The sequence below is a fragment of the Epinephelus moara genome, chromosome 4 (assembly GCF_006386435.1).
Source record: "Epinephelus moara isolate mb chromosome 4, YSFRI_EMoa_1.0, whole genome shotgun sequence".
NCBI lineage: Eukaryota > Metazoa > Chordata > Actinopteri > Perciformes > Serranidae > Epinephelus > Epinephelus moara.
Window position 1 is genome coordinate 28,862,618 of NC_065509.1, and position 17,258 is coordinate 28,879,875.

The 17,258-nt window shown below is 41.8% G+C and overlaps 1 protein-coding gene across 1 annotated transcript; it reads right to left on the reverse strand.

Annotated features, from left to right (window-relative positions):
• Nucleotides 1–385: 385 nt before the first annotated feature.
• Nucleotides 386–16,731, reverse strand: xkrx (XK related X-linked). The gene is made up of 3 exons (XM_050042304.1): nt 15,202–16,731; nt 4,432–4,691; nt 386–2,769 (listed from the first exon to the last, which is right to left on the reverse strand). Exons 1-3 carry the CDS (start codon nt 15,558–15,560, stop codon nt 1,913–1,915), a joined length of 1,476 nt encoding a protein of 491 aa, XP_049898261.1. The 5' UTR covers nt 15,561–16,731; the 3' UTR covers nt 386–1,912.
• Between the last annotated feature and the right edge of the window lie 527 nt (nt 16,732–17,258).

Below are 17,258 nucleotides of genomic sequence, written 5' to 3' on the forward strand. Positions count from 1 at the left end.
ACAATAGTAGTCAAGGCACTGAACCAACAAACAAGAAAACAAGACAAAACATAAAAAAATAAGCAAACTGTGAAAGCACTTCGTTAAAGTAGAAGCTCATTCAGTGTAAGTGTGGTTAATGCGTCATCAGTCGGAAGTTTAAAGGGACAGTTCGGATTTTTTGTTATTTTTGAAGTGGGGTTGTATGAGGTACTTACTTATAGTCAGTGTATAACCTATAGTAGATGTCAGTCGGCATGCCCCCAGTTTGGAGAAACAGGTTGGTGTCAGGCCAACAAACACCGACCTTCACCCAGGAGAGCAGTATTCATGTCCTGTAAGATTCTAAAGCCAAACCCTTTTCTGTTAGTAGTTCAAGACAAAAAAATTTCAATTTGCATGTTGTACCGACGTTCTGTGTTTATTTTGAAAGAGACGTTAAATTTCCTGTGAAAACGGAAGTGTATTTTGAAAGAAGACAATGCATGTAACAGGCAGAACATCAACAACCAATGCACCCGAGGTACCTTTCACCTTGTATCTGGACGTGGAAAGTCCATAACCAAATGTCGATATGTGACGAAGTTGGAGTGAGAGCATGTTAAGTGTACGCTATATTGAGAGTATTTCCACCGCTTTAACTTCCTGTCGCACAGCCCCTTTCGATGGGGAAGCAGTTAATGGCTTCAGTTCCCCATCTATGTTCTAGTCAAAGCCACCAGACTCCACTGACAAAAACAGTAATTTTAGCTCGCTGAACACGGGAGCTGCTGGTCTACTGCTGCTTCGGTCAGGTAGTTAGTTTGTGTTACTGTGTGACTTCGGTTAATCTGAACTTGACCCTTATATACACCAAAGTAACACAATAATACAAGCAAACTAACTGTTCGAGGCAGCGGTAGACCAGCAGCCCATGCGCTCAGCTATGTTAAATCACTGTTTTTCTCAATGGAGTTTGGCTTTGAAGAGATAAATATAATGGCTTCATTTTAACGTTGGAAAGCAGTGAAAATACTCTCAATATAGTGTACACTTTAACTGATATTGATTTTTTTAGCTAGCTGAAATACATTTTGTTGCTGCCCTGTCCACAGCAGTACATTGCTTAGCTTCCGTGTCCGACTTCAGCCTGCTTCTCTACACTGGGGATGTGTCGTCTGACATCTACTGTTTGTAATACACTGTCCATAGTTAAGTACCCCATACAACCCCACTTCAAAAAAGGCTGAACTATCCCTTTAAGTTTGAAAGACACACACTTGATATTCCCTAGTCTTTTTCAACACATGTTTTTACATGTTTTGTGTATTTTCTGTCAAAGTCAAACCTGTTTCTCGAGGCAACCAGACTGAACAGTGAACAACAAGAGGCATTCATCACAGCAGGTTTATATAGTTGGGTATGAGGAAGCTAATTTCATCTTCTGTCTGACCTTTTCTCACCCTCCTGCTGTTTTTTTTTTTTTTTTTGTGTTGTCTCTTTAGTGCAGATGCAAACATGTGCAAACGGGGGCAGTCATGGTGTGAAAACCCTGAGAGGAAGTAAACTGGGGGTGTCCCGGTCAGTCTTTCGGACACTCTTGGCACGTTTCCCGCACACCTGGCTCAGTCCTGTGCACGGCCCACTGCTGCTCTCTCAAGGCGGCCTTTGTGCATCGCTGCATATCTCGACATGCTACATTCTTTGGTGTACTGGGGCCTCGCTGTGCCCCGAGCGTACGTAATCACCCTCGATAAAGACGTCAGGAGTGAACCTGAACCCTCACAACCATGAATGAATAAAGTTTAGTGCACTTAAGAGGAAAAGTTTGTTCTCTAACACCTCACTAGCTGAAAAACACTCTGGTTTTTGTGTTTTAGTACTCGAGGTCTTGAGGTTGAGATGCATTTCTACATTAGAGAGATTGTTAATTTAATCCCCCATGAAGCTGTTCTCAGGCTGCGTCCATAATGTCTTCAACTATAGCCGTCTCCCGCTCCTCCAGCTGACTGGTGAGGTCGACGGGTTGTGAGTTCTGGGGGTCCAGCAGCTGCACTGGCTCATCTGGCATCAGCACCATGGTTGCAGCAGTAGAGTACGAGGGTGGTGGCTTCCCTCTCGCTCCTCTACTTCCAGAACGGCAGCAGACGCAGTGCAAGCAGTCGTGCACGTTGTACTTGAAGAGGCGTCTGCAGGGGTGGCAGAACTGGTAGAAGAGCAGCATGAAGAGCACGGCCAGGCTGTAGCAGATCAGCAGCTGCACAGCCAGCAGCGGCGCACACACGTACTCATAGAAGTCTGACTTGAAGAAATACCAGAGCGTGATGAGGAGGAAGTTCTCTACAAAGCGACCGCAATAGTACATGGCCAGGCGGTCCCAGTGCTGCTTCCTGTCGATCAGCTCACGGTGGGAGAGGTCCAGCTGCACCGCCGACCAGCAGAAGATGTTGATGCAGGCGTAGAGCAGCGTGAACATGCACAGCACAATTGTGGTGCCCAGCTTAGAGAAGTTTTTCTCCACGGTCTCAGTCAGCGAGCCTTTCTTGGCCCAGAACTCGACCCAGGGGAGGAAGAAGAAGAAGAGCAGGTTAACCATGCCGACGAGGATCACCCAGTGTGTGAGCGCTGTGCTGAAGAGGACCAGAGCGGTGATCCGGGCGGCGATCTCCAAGCCTCTCCACACGATCATGACCAGGTAGGCGATAGGGCGCAGACGCACCTTGTAGTCGTCATATCTGATCTGGATGGCCAGGACGCTGCACACGAGAGCCCCGTACGTGATGGACATCAGGGTGATGATCATCAGAGCCACTGAAAACAAACACAAGTCATCTGTTACACTCATATCAACAGCATCACTGCACCACAGAGAACTCCTCATATTATAGACACAAAGTTATCATCATACATTATGTAAACTCCCTGGCATGGTAAATAACTGATGCTCACAAACATGTAGTTTAAAGCACTCATATGGTACAAACACTGTTGGTTCACCAGACTAAATTATCTCCACAACTGTTGAATGTATTATTATTAAATTCAGTACATTCAGACATCAATGTCCCTCTAAGAATGAATTTGATGATCCCTTAATTCTTCCTCTAGCGCCATCATCGGGTCCAACTTTGAATTTTTTTTTAATGCTTTACATACCTGCAAATCTAATGACACTCCCATCAGCCTCAGCTGTACTGTGTTTACTGATAACCAGCAACATAGACTGTATAGAAGTATTGGACGTAACTACCATTGGTTTGTGGACTCTTGATGTGAAACCTCAAGTTTGGCATTTTGGTCGTTGCCATCTTGGTTTTTTGGAGCCATTAAGTGACCATAATTGGACGAGAGGGCGGAGCTGTGCAGGAGTGGGGGAAGGATCTGACTAAGAACCCAAGGACAACACTGTGGTAGGGACTTGTTGATCAGAAAGTAGCCCTGAATCATTAATTAACCTAATATATTGTCTATTGTACTCTACATGGGACCATAATTTACAAAATGAACATCATGCTGTATTGAAAATGACATGAAACTAGCGACTGAGACCATAAAGTCATTAGGAGAATGTTTACTGAGATAATAAATCAAGCAAGAAGTGGGGTCATTTTCTCATAGACTGCTTTACTATTGGACTTCCTTTTGCCACCACTGGCCACTGGAAATAATGCAGGCGTTAAACTGACTTCACTTTTCAGACCTGGGTTCTCATTTATAAAACAGTGCGTAAGATGCATACTAAAAATTTACCTATGAACAAAAGCCAAAAGTGGTGTGCCAAAAAATATGCAACAATTTCTACAGGCTTCCACTTCACAATCTGCGTCGCCAATTTCCCGTCTCCAACATGTTCGTAAGCGTGGGTTAAAGTTAGGGGGGCTAACCCCTTGCTAACCCAGCAAATGCTAGCATGCTAACACGCTAAACTAAGATTATGAACATGGCAAACATTATACCTGCTTAACATTAGCATGTTAGCATTAGACATAAGTCAAGCCTATTCAACTGGCGGCCTGCGGGCCCCATCCGGCCCAGAAGCAACCTCAGAGGGGCCCAGCATACATGAATCAGATATATCGGTACGACAAAACGACAAAAATGGCTGCAGCCTGACTGCTTTATATACTGACTTATACTGGTGTTCAGCTTGCACAGATCTCCATCTTTTTATCTGATATCTTCAATAAACAAACACCAGTCGGCTCATTAATAACTGTGGAGCGAAACACAGATAAGAGTAACTGGGTTATCTGAGGTTATTTAAATTCCTCCTTCCTCACTCAATGGCATTTATGTAAACTAAAACTGGCAGTAACATTTAGTTTTATGTGTTCAGTATTAAATCGAGGTGATGAGTCACAGTCTGAAGGAGCTGCCAACCTCAAATAATTTCATTATTTCCAGAGTGCAACACTATCAGATACTCATACAGAGGAACAGTAGCATGAACCCCGACCCGTCCGTCACTCTTACATCTTGGAGGGAAGAAGTATTTCTCCTGGATGGTGGCGTACAGCTGGAGCGTCAGTTGAGGCGCAGAGCCCAGAAAAGCCTGGATGACCGCGACACGTTTGAAGGCGTTCCTGTGAGTGGCCAGGTTGCGCTCCGACTGGCCGATTTCCCACTCCATGGGCATCCCCTGCCCCTTCTTCAGACTGATCTTCCTGGAGATGGTGACATATGGCTCCTCCTTTTTACCCGCCTTGAAATAGATCACCAGAGCCTCGAAACACCTGAGGATGTAACGACAGAGTGAGTGAGAGTGGAGTGATGGTTTCACACCAACAGAGGGCAGTGCAAGGTTATATTTAAGTTACATGATGTGTTTTAACGTCATAGTGTGAATATGCAAGGACAAGAAACACTTTGAAAGCACAAATATGAGTAGAATAAAGCAAAGTATTGGGAGTTATATTCAGCAATTTGTTGTTGTGGCTTATTTTCAGTCTGGGAACTTAAAATTACAACCCTGATTCTGAAAAAAGTTGGACCTCTGGTGTAAAATGTAAATTAAAAACAGATGTCAATGATTTGCAGATCCTTTTCTACACCTAATTCATTGAATACAGGACAAATAAGAGATATTTAATTAGATTTTTTTGTAAATATATGCTCATTCTTGTTTGATGCCTGCAACATGTCCCCAAAAGGTTGTGACAGGAGCATGTTTACCACTGTGTTTCATCACCTTTTCTTTTAAGCGTTTGGGAACTGATGACACTAAAGTGAAATTTCTGTCTCAATATTCACCAGCAGGCCCTGAAAAACCAACATTTAAAGACTGTGTGTGTGGAGGAAAGGACCAAAATCCCATCTGAACACTGTGAGACATTGGTTTCCTTATTCAGCAGCGTCTAGAAGCTGGCATTGCAAACAAAGGCTTCTTCACCAAGAATTAAACACACTTGAGTGCTTCATACTTTTTGTCCTGTGTTATTCCACTTTATTGCACCTTATTTTTATTGACTGAAATGTTACACTTCTTTTTCTGTGTAGCTTTATTGTGTTGGTCCAAAGTTCATGTGGATAGCTGCATTGGAAAAATGTGTAATGGAGAAAAGTTTGATGTGGTGAGTATTTAATTTCCACACTGTGCGTCGACAAGGACTTACAAGTCACTGCATTCTGTTTTTATGTATGTTGGAGTCAGAGTTGTAGGTATTTGTCATTAACACAGCACTAATCTGTGAAATGTTATCTCATGTAAGCGCTCCATCGTAAACAGAACTATCTTTGTAAATCACAGCTACACAAACACAAGCACGACACAGGGAGACCAGCAGAGGGCAGGCAGAAGAAAGAAAACACAGTTCTCCGAGGCCTGAATGGCTCAACTGAAAATCTCTGGGTGTGGCTCTGGTAATGTTTGCAAGGTAAATGCTCCCACTGTTCAGCCACAGGGGTGAAACCAACACTATTCATGAGGAGGAGAACATGTTTGTCACTGCAAAAGGTTTCTTTACAACACTGGCTTCCTGTCTGCCAGAGAGCTGATTTCAAAATACTACTGTTGGTTTCTAAAGCACTGAATGGTTTAGGAACCAAATACATATCTGGGCCCGTATTTATCAAGTTTAAAATTACTCCAAAGAGCACTGCTAAGAGTCGACTTATGACTAAAAAAATTCTTCGCTGAAAGCTGCACTTAAAAGTTAGTTATCAAGCGTCCTACTCATACTTTTAGTGAAGTGTAGGACTGAATCTTAAGTGTCGGTCTCAGAGCTGAATCACGGCAGTACTATGTGCCATAAACGGAATTTTAGGTGACGTCACTTCCAAGTCCATAGAAATGACCAATCACTGAAGGGAATCCCTTATCTAAGAATATATAAATATCTTAGAAATATCTCAGTGAATAGTTAAATGGACAATGGGAGTGTATATTTTGACAATAATCTACAAATAATACAAAACATAAAATATGCATTGGCAGTGAATCAAAAATAAATGTTTCCTTATCTTTCCAATTCATTAATTAGGCAACTAACTTGTGTGCGGTTAATTGAGTGGCTCTATATACTGCAGCCACATTCCACCAAGCTGAAACCAACATGGAATCAAAAATAAAACCAAACTGGAGAGAAGAAGAGATACTATCAGAAGGATGGATGTTTCTAGGGACGCTCACATCTCCATCTCCTCCCTCATTGGTGTAGTTGGGAAGTCAATGAAACGCATGACGAGGTGAGGAGCAGTAAGGGCCATTATTGTTTCCATAACAATTCTGCTAATTGACGGTTGTGATGGCCCCAAATAATCAGCGTTACACTGTTGCATTTTTCCAGTGGCAAGATATCGAAGCATTGTGATGACCTTTAATTCTGCCGTGAAAGCTCTGCTGCGTGATGTTACTGATGAGATGATGTCCCTTATTAAATCTGTGACAATAATAATATCCGCTTTGTCCAAACGATACCGTTTGATCAGCTGCTCGTCATCAAACAAAGCCAGGACATCCTTCCGCCCCCGGAACGTTCGCGCACGTCTCTCTCGCCTCACTGCCATCCTCTACTGGCAACTCCTAACCACTTAGGACACCTCTGGAGGTCTCTTAAATATCTGGGGGAGTAGGAGTGATTCTTAGACTTGAGAAGGTTGATAAATAGCTTTTATTCTTAAGTTTGAGAGTAGGACTAAATTTCAAAAAATTCTCAGCACTTAAGACTAAAATGGCACTCTAAGACACTTGATAAATACGGCCCCTGACCTTCTGCAGCATTATAAACCGCCAGGTCATCTGGGAAAGGTCTGCTTTGTGTCCTCAGAGTCAGGACCAAACATGGAGACGCAGAGTTTAGTTTGTATGTACACGTGTCTGGAACAAACTCCCAGAAAACTGCAGGTATGCTGCAACTCAGTAAATATTTATTCATTTACATTTACTTACACTGCACTGTAGCATTCATTCTTACATTACACACCTGTCTCAGTATATTTCAACTTGTCATATTTTCTATTCTCTAGCTCTTACATGGCGTCCTTTTACAATGTGTTTCTTTTGTACTTTGTCTCGATAGTTTTATGTGGAGCACTCTGAATTGCCTTGCTGCTGAAATGTGCTATAAAGATAAACTTGCCTTGCCGTCTGTGCAGACTGCCGACTTGAAGAAAGTATTTAAGTCTTCGACAAATATTTGCTTTTCTGGTATATTGGCATATATTGTTTCTGCATGGGAAAAAAAAAAAAACTTAAAATGCTTCCAGACATCATTCATGTGACACTGTGTATATATTTGTAATGATATTTGCATTAATACTGTGAATTTGTATATTGAACATTGTTCTTTGGACACTTCCTTTCCTCGTGAGATCTTTTATCTTATTTTCATATTATCATATATCATATATTCATATTACTTCAGAGTGCCTCAGAGTGCTGCACATCTGTGTTTAACACACAGACCTTGCCCTGTGAGGACTCCCACTGCTGCACTAAATCTCACATCACTGTGCTGGAATGTTATCTTTTGCTCCAAAATATCCAACTTTGGACGTAAGACTTGAATCTACTCCTCCATGGTTCAACTATGCGCTGCTGTCCAGACCCTCCGGAGTCAGCGGTCAGACATGTTGCTTCAGCTGCTGCGTGTAGGGAAACTGTACTCTTTACTCACAGCGTAAAGGCAGCACGGTGCCAAGCTCCCACACTCGTCCCTGAACTGTGTTTGACCCAAACGTCAACAGGCTAGCAGGGGAAATCATGTCGTTATTTGGAAGGCTGCTCTTATCTCTATACCAGCACACACACACTTCGAGTGTATTCACTCTCAGACTGATAGCTACAGGCAGATGAGGGTCGTTCCGCTTTAGCGTACAAGGTCTATGATAGAGAAACAGCAAAGGCACAAAAACCTGATTTACTGACATCCTTTCCCTGGAAACCTGGCAGCACAACAAGGCCCAGGACGCAGTGTGAGGTTAGTGAGCTCGAGCCAGCATGCACTTAGGATTCAGACTGAATTTCACTTAGGGGAGAGGGGAAAAAAAAACAAAAAAAAAACAGCAGGCCTGATGAATGCATTAGCCAAGTGAATCAATATGCTGCTTCCGAGGCAGCCACTTATAGATTTATAAAAGGAAACACACAGACCACTGCTCTGTATGTGCAGTCTAAACATGCAATCTCTTCCCTCAGTGTGTGAATACAGCAATGCCGTCTAACAATTACCACAAGAACACGAAGGAATTGGCCTCAGAAAGAAGTCAAGACACTGAAATACTGATTCTGACTAAAGGGCGTCGCAGCATTCAGGAAATTCTTTCAAGAGCTCTTTAGCAAGATCCTCTTGTTTTGGTCACTTGGGATTACCTCATCAGGCTCATCGCGCTCACAGTAACACAGCCTCGTCAGGCGGTGGGGAGCTTTTGAAACACAAACAGACACCAAACAACGAGCTGTACATGCCGAGACTGGTCCAAGTTGACAGTAATTATGTAGTTTCTGTTCTTGCTTTAGGAGCGGGATCATATAAGGAGACAAGTCAGGACAAGCTGCAAATAACCCGACCCCCTCCTGAAAGTGGCCATATTGACTGACAGTGAGGATCCTGTGTCTTATTATCTTCAAGTAGACTCCAAATACGGCTGCAACTAATGATTATATTCATTGTTGATTAATCTGTCAATTATCTTTTTGATTCATTGATTAGTTGTTTAGTCTGTAAAATGTGTTTTGTCCACAACCCAAATATATTCAGTTTATTGTCATATAGAAGTAAAGAAACACAGAAAATATTCACATTTAAGAAGCTGGAATCAGAGAATTTGGACTTTTTTTCTCATTTAAACTGATTAATCCATCATCAAATTAGTTGGAGATTAATTTAAAGGTTGACAACTGATCACGGAATCGATTAATTGTTGCAACTCTAACTCCAAAACAACTAAGGCTCTTAAAAAAAAGTTGACATGCAGTCATGTGTGAAAATTGTGACCTGAAATGCTGCCTCAGACAGACATGGCATGTTTGACTGTACAACCACAAGATCAGCAAATTACACCACCATCCCTGAGTCACACAGGAAACCTCCCATCTGAGCCAAGAGGGAGCAGCAAGAGGTGATTGTTTACAGCAGCACAGTATGGAATGAGACGAGCTCGAAATAAAACTGAAGAATAGAGCGCAGAACAGAACAGAAGGAAATGTTCTGTAATTGCAACACTACAATTTGTTTTCTGGCAGCATTAAAAGCATCAGAGACGTCACAGCTCAGTGTGACATTTGTTAACAGCCAAAAACATTCACAAAACTCACATTAGAGATGCAGGCTCATTTTGATATTAAAGGGACAGTTAACCTCAAAATTAAAAACACATATTTTTCCTCTTACCTGTAGTGCTATTTATCAGTCTAGATTGCTTTGGTGTGAGTTGCTGAGTGTCGTAACAATGTCTGTCTTCTCTCCAGTGTAATGAAACTAAATGGCACTCGTAAAAGTACATTTGAAAAACTCAACAGCAATGTCTCTTTCCAGAAATCATAGCCCGGTTAATCAAGATAATCCAGCACTTGTGAGCAGTTTCATGTAGGACCTATTTTCTTTTTTCCATACTAGACCTACCAGTCGTGTACCACAGGAAGCTGAGTGCCACCCAGTTCAATTCAATTTTGTTTATATAGCCCAATATCACAAATAACAAACTTGCCTCAGAGGACTTTACAACACACGGCAACTTCTGTTCTTGGGCCCTCACAGCAGATAAGGAAAGACTCTCCCCAAAATACTCAGGAAGAGCAACTAAGGACGGAGGACACAGGATGGATAAATGTGCAGTAGATGTTTCAAGATTTCATTATATTCCAGAGAAGGCAGATATCTGTATCTCCAACAATCTAGACTGATAAACAGCGCTACAGGTAAGAGTAAAAATATGTGTTTTTGATTTGGGCTGAACTGTCCTTTTAAAAGCTACTTCACGGATGCGGCTGTTTGAAATTCTCGGTATGAGCGAAGCATTCTTGGGTGGAGGAAAGACGTGAACAGGATCATAAAGAAGTGTGTGTGGCTGGCAGGTAACAGCTGCTTTGATTTTAGCAGCTAACTTTTTTCAGATGGAAGATCTTGAATAGTTCTTATCCATGATAGCAGCTTGGCTCTGTCTCAGTCCGGGCTGAAGTATAAAAACATCTATTGGATGGACTGTCATGAAATTCTGCTGGACCTTAATGGCCTCTAGAAGATGAATCCTACTCACTGTGGTGATTCTGCACTTTTCCTCTCGCTAGTAGGTGTTTATTCATTTTCAAAAGGGGGACCTGACATCTGGATGCCCTTGATTTGATTGGCTAATAATTGGCTAGTAACATCATGTGAGAGTGGTCTGTGTGTCCACTAAACCAGTGCTACAAATGCTCCACCAGTTACAACAGAAGTGCTCTGTTGAAATTTAATATTTCTCAACAACTTATTGGTCATAGGTCTGAGTCTGGACATGGCAAATGGAGAACGATGGCAGGTTAACAAATGGGGGATGCATTTTCATAATTTTGCTAACAAGGCAGATGGTGTCCCCCCTCTTGTCCCCCCTCAAATCACTGACTATCTCTAGCACCGTCAATAGGTCAAATGTACATTTGGCCAGTACTTTGGCTTATGACCGAATAAGTGTTAATGACATTCCCTTTAGATTCAGTTGTGCTTTGTCTCTGGTGCAAATGTAAGCATGCTAACATGCTTAACTAAAATGATCTACCAAACATCAACATGTTAAAACTGTCACTGAGCATTTTAGCAAGCTTTATTAGCTCTTAACTTCACTGTGCATAACTAGCTTTTAGTGTGACTGTCGACTCCTGAGATATCTCCTGAGAGATATCGTCCGTTTTATTCAACACATTCTTCTTTGTCAAAACCTAGAGCCTAAACTACCCACAGCCTGAATGCTGACAGTTATTCAGGAGATTTGGGTGTGTTATGCTGCAAGTATCTAGTGTAGCCTTGAGGCGTCAGCTGAAAGCAGAGATGAGGAGCTACAGACGTCCTGTAAGTTCACTTCTTTCTGACGCCACACCTCCAGAGCTGACCTTCTTGAAAGTGAAGTCACACATCATACATTAAATTCAGACTATCATCAACAAACCCAGAAGCTCTGCTGTTGCTCTGCAAGTTCCTCACTGCCAAAATGTGACGTAACCATCGCATTCTCCAAACAACACTTCTGAGCTACAGGCCTCAGCAAGTTGACTGACTAAAAGTGTTGCCTCGCTAACACTCTGCCTGCAGATAGAAATAGACCGTGTAGCTGCAGGTGGTCTGCCTGTCTTCTTCAATGTCATGAGTGGCTTTATCTCCAGTGTGTTAATAATTACAGACCTCTGCCTGACCTTGGGCCAGTTAATTGTGGTAACTGCAAATCTGCATGGAGCACTGCTGCATTTAAATAAAGTCCGGTCTGCTATACTCCACATTTATAAGTGCTACATTGTCCTGCTTTGTGAAGCATGTCTCAAAAGTATCACAACTGGTAAAACAGGAAGTGTGTGCTCTATATGTTTTGATGCGCTACATTAAACAATGGCTGCACTCAAATCAAAACTGTGAGCTAAGCATTGAAGATACGACTATTTCCTGTCTTCTGAATGACACTGCAGCTGATTCTTCTGCAGCTCTCCTAGATCTTTATTTAAACATCTCTTTATCTACATTTTCTCTTATATCTGCAAAGTGTTCTGAATATCTTGTTACATTTTAGAGTTCTCTGAAGGCTGAGCCACAAATCAAATCATTTACATGCCTTTTAGCAACACTTTCTCCTGCAAAGCTCTCTTCCTGTGGCACGCAAACCTGCACAGAGCTGAAGACGAGGTTGTATTTCTTGCCCTATAAAAACAACACACCCTTCAATTAACTCATATAGTACTGTAAATTCAGCAGCACCTCAGGGCTCACTGTTGACATATCAAAGTTCAAGAAGAAAGAGAGGCAGTATCAAGTGTAGATTTGAATTTCAGAGAGCTAAAGTCCCCGCCTACATCTTACTGCATGAGTCACGGTTCGCCAAACAGGTCCCTCAGCTGAGATCAACTGACACTGAAGTGCAATGTGACTGTATTTAAACACGTCGACTCCCTCTGCAACCATGTTACAAATAGCACACATTTTTTTTTTTTGTTAAACATTTCCACTGCTTTGATTTCCAAGAATATATCAAGCTACATTATTTCAAGAGGACTTCCTGTCAACATCTACAACAGCGCTGCCACTACGGATTATTTTATTAGAAATTTATCTTAACATTATTCTTTTGATTAGTTGTTTTGTCAATAAAATATCAGAAAACAGTGAAATATGCCCGCGTAATGTCCCAGAGCCAAAGGTGACGTCTTTCAACAGTCCAAAAATTCAAAGCTATTCAGTTTCTTAACATGTATGACAAAGACAAGCATAAAAAACAACTTAAACTATTTTTTGATGATCAAAATGGTTCCCAGCTCATTTTCTGTCGCTTGACTAATCCAATAATCACTGCAGGTCCGATAACTCTCTCCTCCTGAATCAGGAGGCCTAATCAGTGGTCTGACTGGTCTGCAGCAAGGAAGGCTTAAGGGTGCCATTATCCTGAGATGAGGTCATACAACTGAGGGGTGTACGAGCCATAAATGTGACGGATGTGTTGCCAGGGCGGGTGCCAGCTCTGCAGAGTCATTTGACGGACTGGTTTTTAGAGTCTAGACTGCGGGAGGTTGAACTGTCACCACGCACACTGAGGAAGACTTCAGATCCACTTCTGTCTCTGCTCAACACTTATGACGGTGTGGGAGGTCGATCTGCTCAGTCCTCATGTTCTACAGACTGGACGGGCTTTCCATCTGGAGTGTGATTCAGGACATGGGTGCCAAATCTATGTTTCTCATTCAGTGTAAAAATCAGGATGCTGCCACAGTCCGTCAAACCAAATTATGTGGTTGAAAAGATTGAGCTGATTAACTGCAACAAATTGACACTGATGGAAAGTTGGCATTAGCGCTGCAGCTAACAATTATTTTTGTTACTGACGGATCATTTAATAAAGAAACATAAAAACAAAGTTAAATTAAAGCTGCAAGCAGCGATGAATGGGCACTTGCAAATTTGTGCACATTGAATGTTGCTGGCAGGACAGCAGTTGACACAGCCGTGCTTTTTTTTGCCACTGTCAAACACTACAAACACAATTTAGATGTTGTTTGTTGCATCATCTGAAAGTCCTCAAACATGTTTATTAAATGAAAATTAACAAATGAAATCCAAGATGGCTGACTTCCTGTCAAGGGGGAGAAGAATTTCTAAAAATTGTCATAACATATAGCATATGAAAGTTTTTACTTTCAAAACAACTGACAACTGACATAACCGGGGGACGTCATGAAGAATTTCCACTATTTTCTGACATGTTGAACACAAAACAATGTATTAAGAGAACTGGCAGATTACTCTCTTCATGATGAGAATAAATGCCCAAAATCCAAGATGGCTGACTTCCTGTCAGGGTGATAAAATTTCCAAAAATTTTCATATGCTTTTCAAGATGAGAGAAATGATCCACTCAAATTTTGTGACCATCAGAGGAACTCTTGTGTCAACCTTGGCCTGTGTTTGGGGGCACTGTAGAGCCCACTGGCCACGCCCAGGCCCAATCCCTTGAAGCATCCCTTGCCCCTTAAAAATGTGTTTACATACCTGGAAAAAAAATCATAATCTCTACAAAAACAACACGTTCCTCACAGTTTCAGTGCCAGGGACAGTTAAGCCCTGATACCTTCTTGCTTGGGCCCCAAAAATGGCCATCACAACTTTGCAGACCTTGAGTTGATGTTTTCAAATGTCTTGTTCGATTCGACCAAATGTCAAAACCCAAAATATTCTGCTGACAATTACATATGATGAAGACAAGCAGCAAATCCTGTTATTTAAGAGGCTGGAATCTGAGAATATTTAACATTTTGTTCCCCATTATCGTTTGAAAAATTACAGAAACAACTATTTTATTATTTAAAATAGTTGCAGATTCATTTTGTGTTATTCTACTAATCATCTGATCGTTTCAGCTCTGGTCAGCATCCAACATGAGTTATGTGCTGCTGCAGCATCACGTTGGCTCTCAAAGATGCTTGCACTGCTTCTATGCACTTAACAGAGATTGTCAATTTGTATCCCTTCAATTTAACTGCACTGCAAATGGAAAATGGAAAATGGATGTCCAGTAAGATGGACGGCCAGCTAGAAATACAACAATAAGATATGGGCCTGCCAGTGAAGAGTGTTTTTATTAACTGTTAATCTGCCAGTTAATTGATGTGTGTCTAACATGTCAGAAAATAGTGGGAATTCTTCCTCAAATGTCTTGTTGTGTCAGACCAACCGGGTCAAAAGCCAAATATATCCAGTTTACTATCATTTATGTCAAAGACAACTTAAGAGGCTGGAACCAATAAACGTTTGGCATTTCTGCTTTTAAAATGACTACAATGATTAATCAATTATCAAAATAGTTACTATTACATTAATATACCTATCTTTGCAGCTCTTACTGTAAGGGTATGACTAATGAGTATTTCTTGAGAAAAAAATCCACACTTTTCTGTAATAAAATGACTTTTCAGGGCTTTTAAACAAACTTATTGGTGTTTTGTGTGTGTAAATGTTCTAGGCGATTTACTACAAATCACACGTACAACAGGCTGAAAGGTTAGATAAACACTTTCAAGTATTTTCGTGACGCAAAGTATCTTGGTCTGTAGTGAATCAGCTGACCCTGACCTACCTAATGACAGGGCCCAGCAGCAGCAGGTGCAGGAACAGGACCAGAGGCCGGTCCCGGCCCAGGTCTCTGTGGATGAACGTCAGGGCCAGCTGGATGAGCACGGCGGGCAGCAGCATGAAGGTGATGGTGAAGCTCATCCAGATGGTATCGTCGGTCTTGTGGTACATGCTGCAGAGCACAGCGGCGGCGATGAACTCTGCAAGGTAGAGCACGGTGGCCAGCACGACGCTGAAGGGAGCCTGGATCCGGCTGTGATTGACCACCAGCATGACTCCGTTCTCCGCCACCACCGTGGAGGACTCCTGCGGGTCCATGTCCGAGATCTCCCTCTCCTGCTCCTCCATGGCCACTTCGCACATAATATTACTAAGTTAGTATGCCGGAGATGATTTACACGTCACTAACGCTGGCGTTAAACTGAAGTTGCCGTCGCGTGCTCCAGAAACATCACTTTTTCTGAGTGCTTCCTTTGATGCGCCGTCGCTCCCAACTTTCCACCAAGTTGATCATCGCTGGTTTCACATTGTGTTTAACTTCACCTCTCGGCTGCACCCCCACACGAAGCTTTTGTTTGCTTGTGTCGTGTATCGTCGTACGTGGCGTCACCACCCTGTTTGATCCCGAGGGAAGCACCTCACAGCCCGCAGTGATAGCAGCGCTGTCGTCGCACCGTCAGTGCGGCGGTTCAGCCGCGTCACGCAGGACCCACCTCACAATAACTCAGCCGGAGATCATCGTTCAAACTCAGAAATCATGTGAAGCTTTAACTTTGTTGTTCCTGGTTATAAACACATCGGGCTCCTCCAGCTGTGGAGTCTGGCTGCAGGCTATGGGAGGACTGGGTGTCTCCGTGTTGGCGTACTGGTGCGGCTGCTGGCAGCTCGTGTTCAGTCTTTTGATGCGCTGTCAGTGAAACAGCTGCGTCAAGTCACACACAAACACGGGGGGCGGAACCGGAAATGATGGGCGGCTGCCTTCAAAGTAAAATAGATAAGATAAAAACTTTTCTCAAAGAAAGATTTCTGTGATAAGCAGCTATGCATTGTTTTGTATGGTTATTTTTTGTTTTCAGATCAGTTTAGTTTCGGTCAGTTTCCAGAGTGGAAACTCGTTTCAGTTTTGTTTTATTGTTTACAGTGTTTTTAGTTTTGGTTTCAGTATTAGTTTTCTTTTTATTATATTATGGGCAGGCATTACAATTCAAACACAACCTTTTGTGAAGGCAGTTGACTCAGTCATGTGGACATCCCAGTCTCATAAGCACCAATGTTTCCTGGTGTTTGTTGTGTTGATACATTTGACCAGTTAGCTGACAAAGAGTAAAACTAAAACCATTTCCTGTATATTTATATATATTTTTAGAACTTTTTTAAAAGTCCTTTATCTTCCATATTGACTTCTCTTAATTAATATTCATTGAGCAACCGTCTTCCATCTCTACAATCATCACTTGTAATTTGTTTGTGTTTTTGTTGTTATTGTTGTAGACTGTACATCTTTAACAATTTTGCAGTACTTCTTAGTCTCGATCTCCTATTCAATTGCTTTTATCGTTTTCCTTTTTATGTATGATTATTGTTATTTAATAGGGGAAGTATCTTTCCTGCATTTTCTGCAAATGTATGTGAAACTAAACTAAACTAAATATATTTTAGTTAGTTATGTAAGTACACAGTATCATTCCCCTTTGTTCCCCTTTTTTTCTGAAGTCTAGTTATTTTTAAAACAGTTAACTAAAATGTTCTTTGACACCTACCTTTACTTTTAGGTTTAGTTTTAGTTAACTATAATAACCTAATAAGTAGTTCCTGTAATAAACGGTGCACAAATCCACTGTTTCATTTCTCTAAATTGTACTGCTATATTGTTTTATTGTATCCTTTTTAAAACTTGATTTTATTCCATATATTATTCCATATTTTTTTATGATTTATATGATATTCAAATCAGTTGCAACACATGGTCTATGTAATACAATCCACCACAACAACAAAACAACCCCCCGACCCGTCCCACCCGTAACCAAGAGGGGTCATCCTACCTATAGAGTAGCTCGC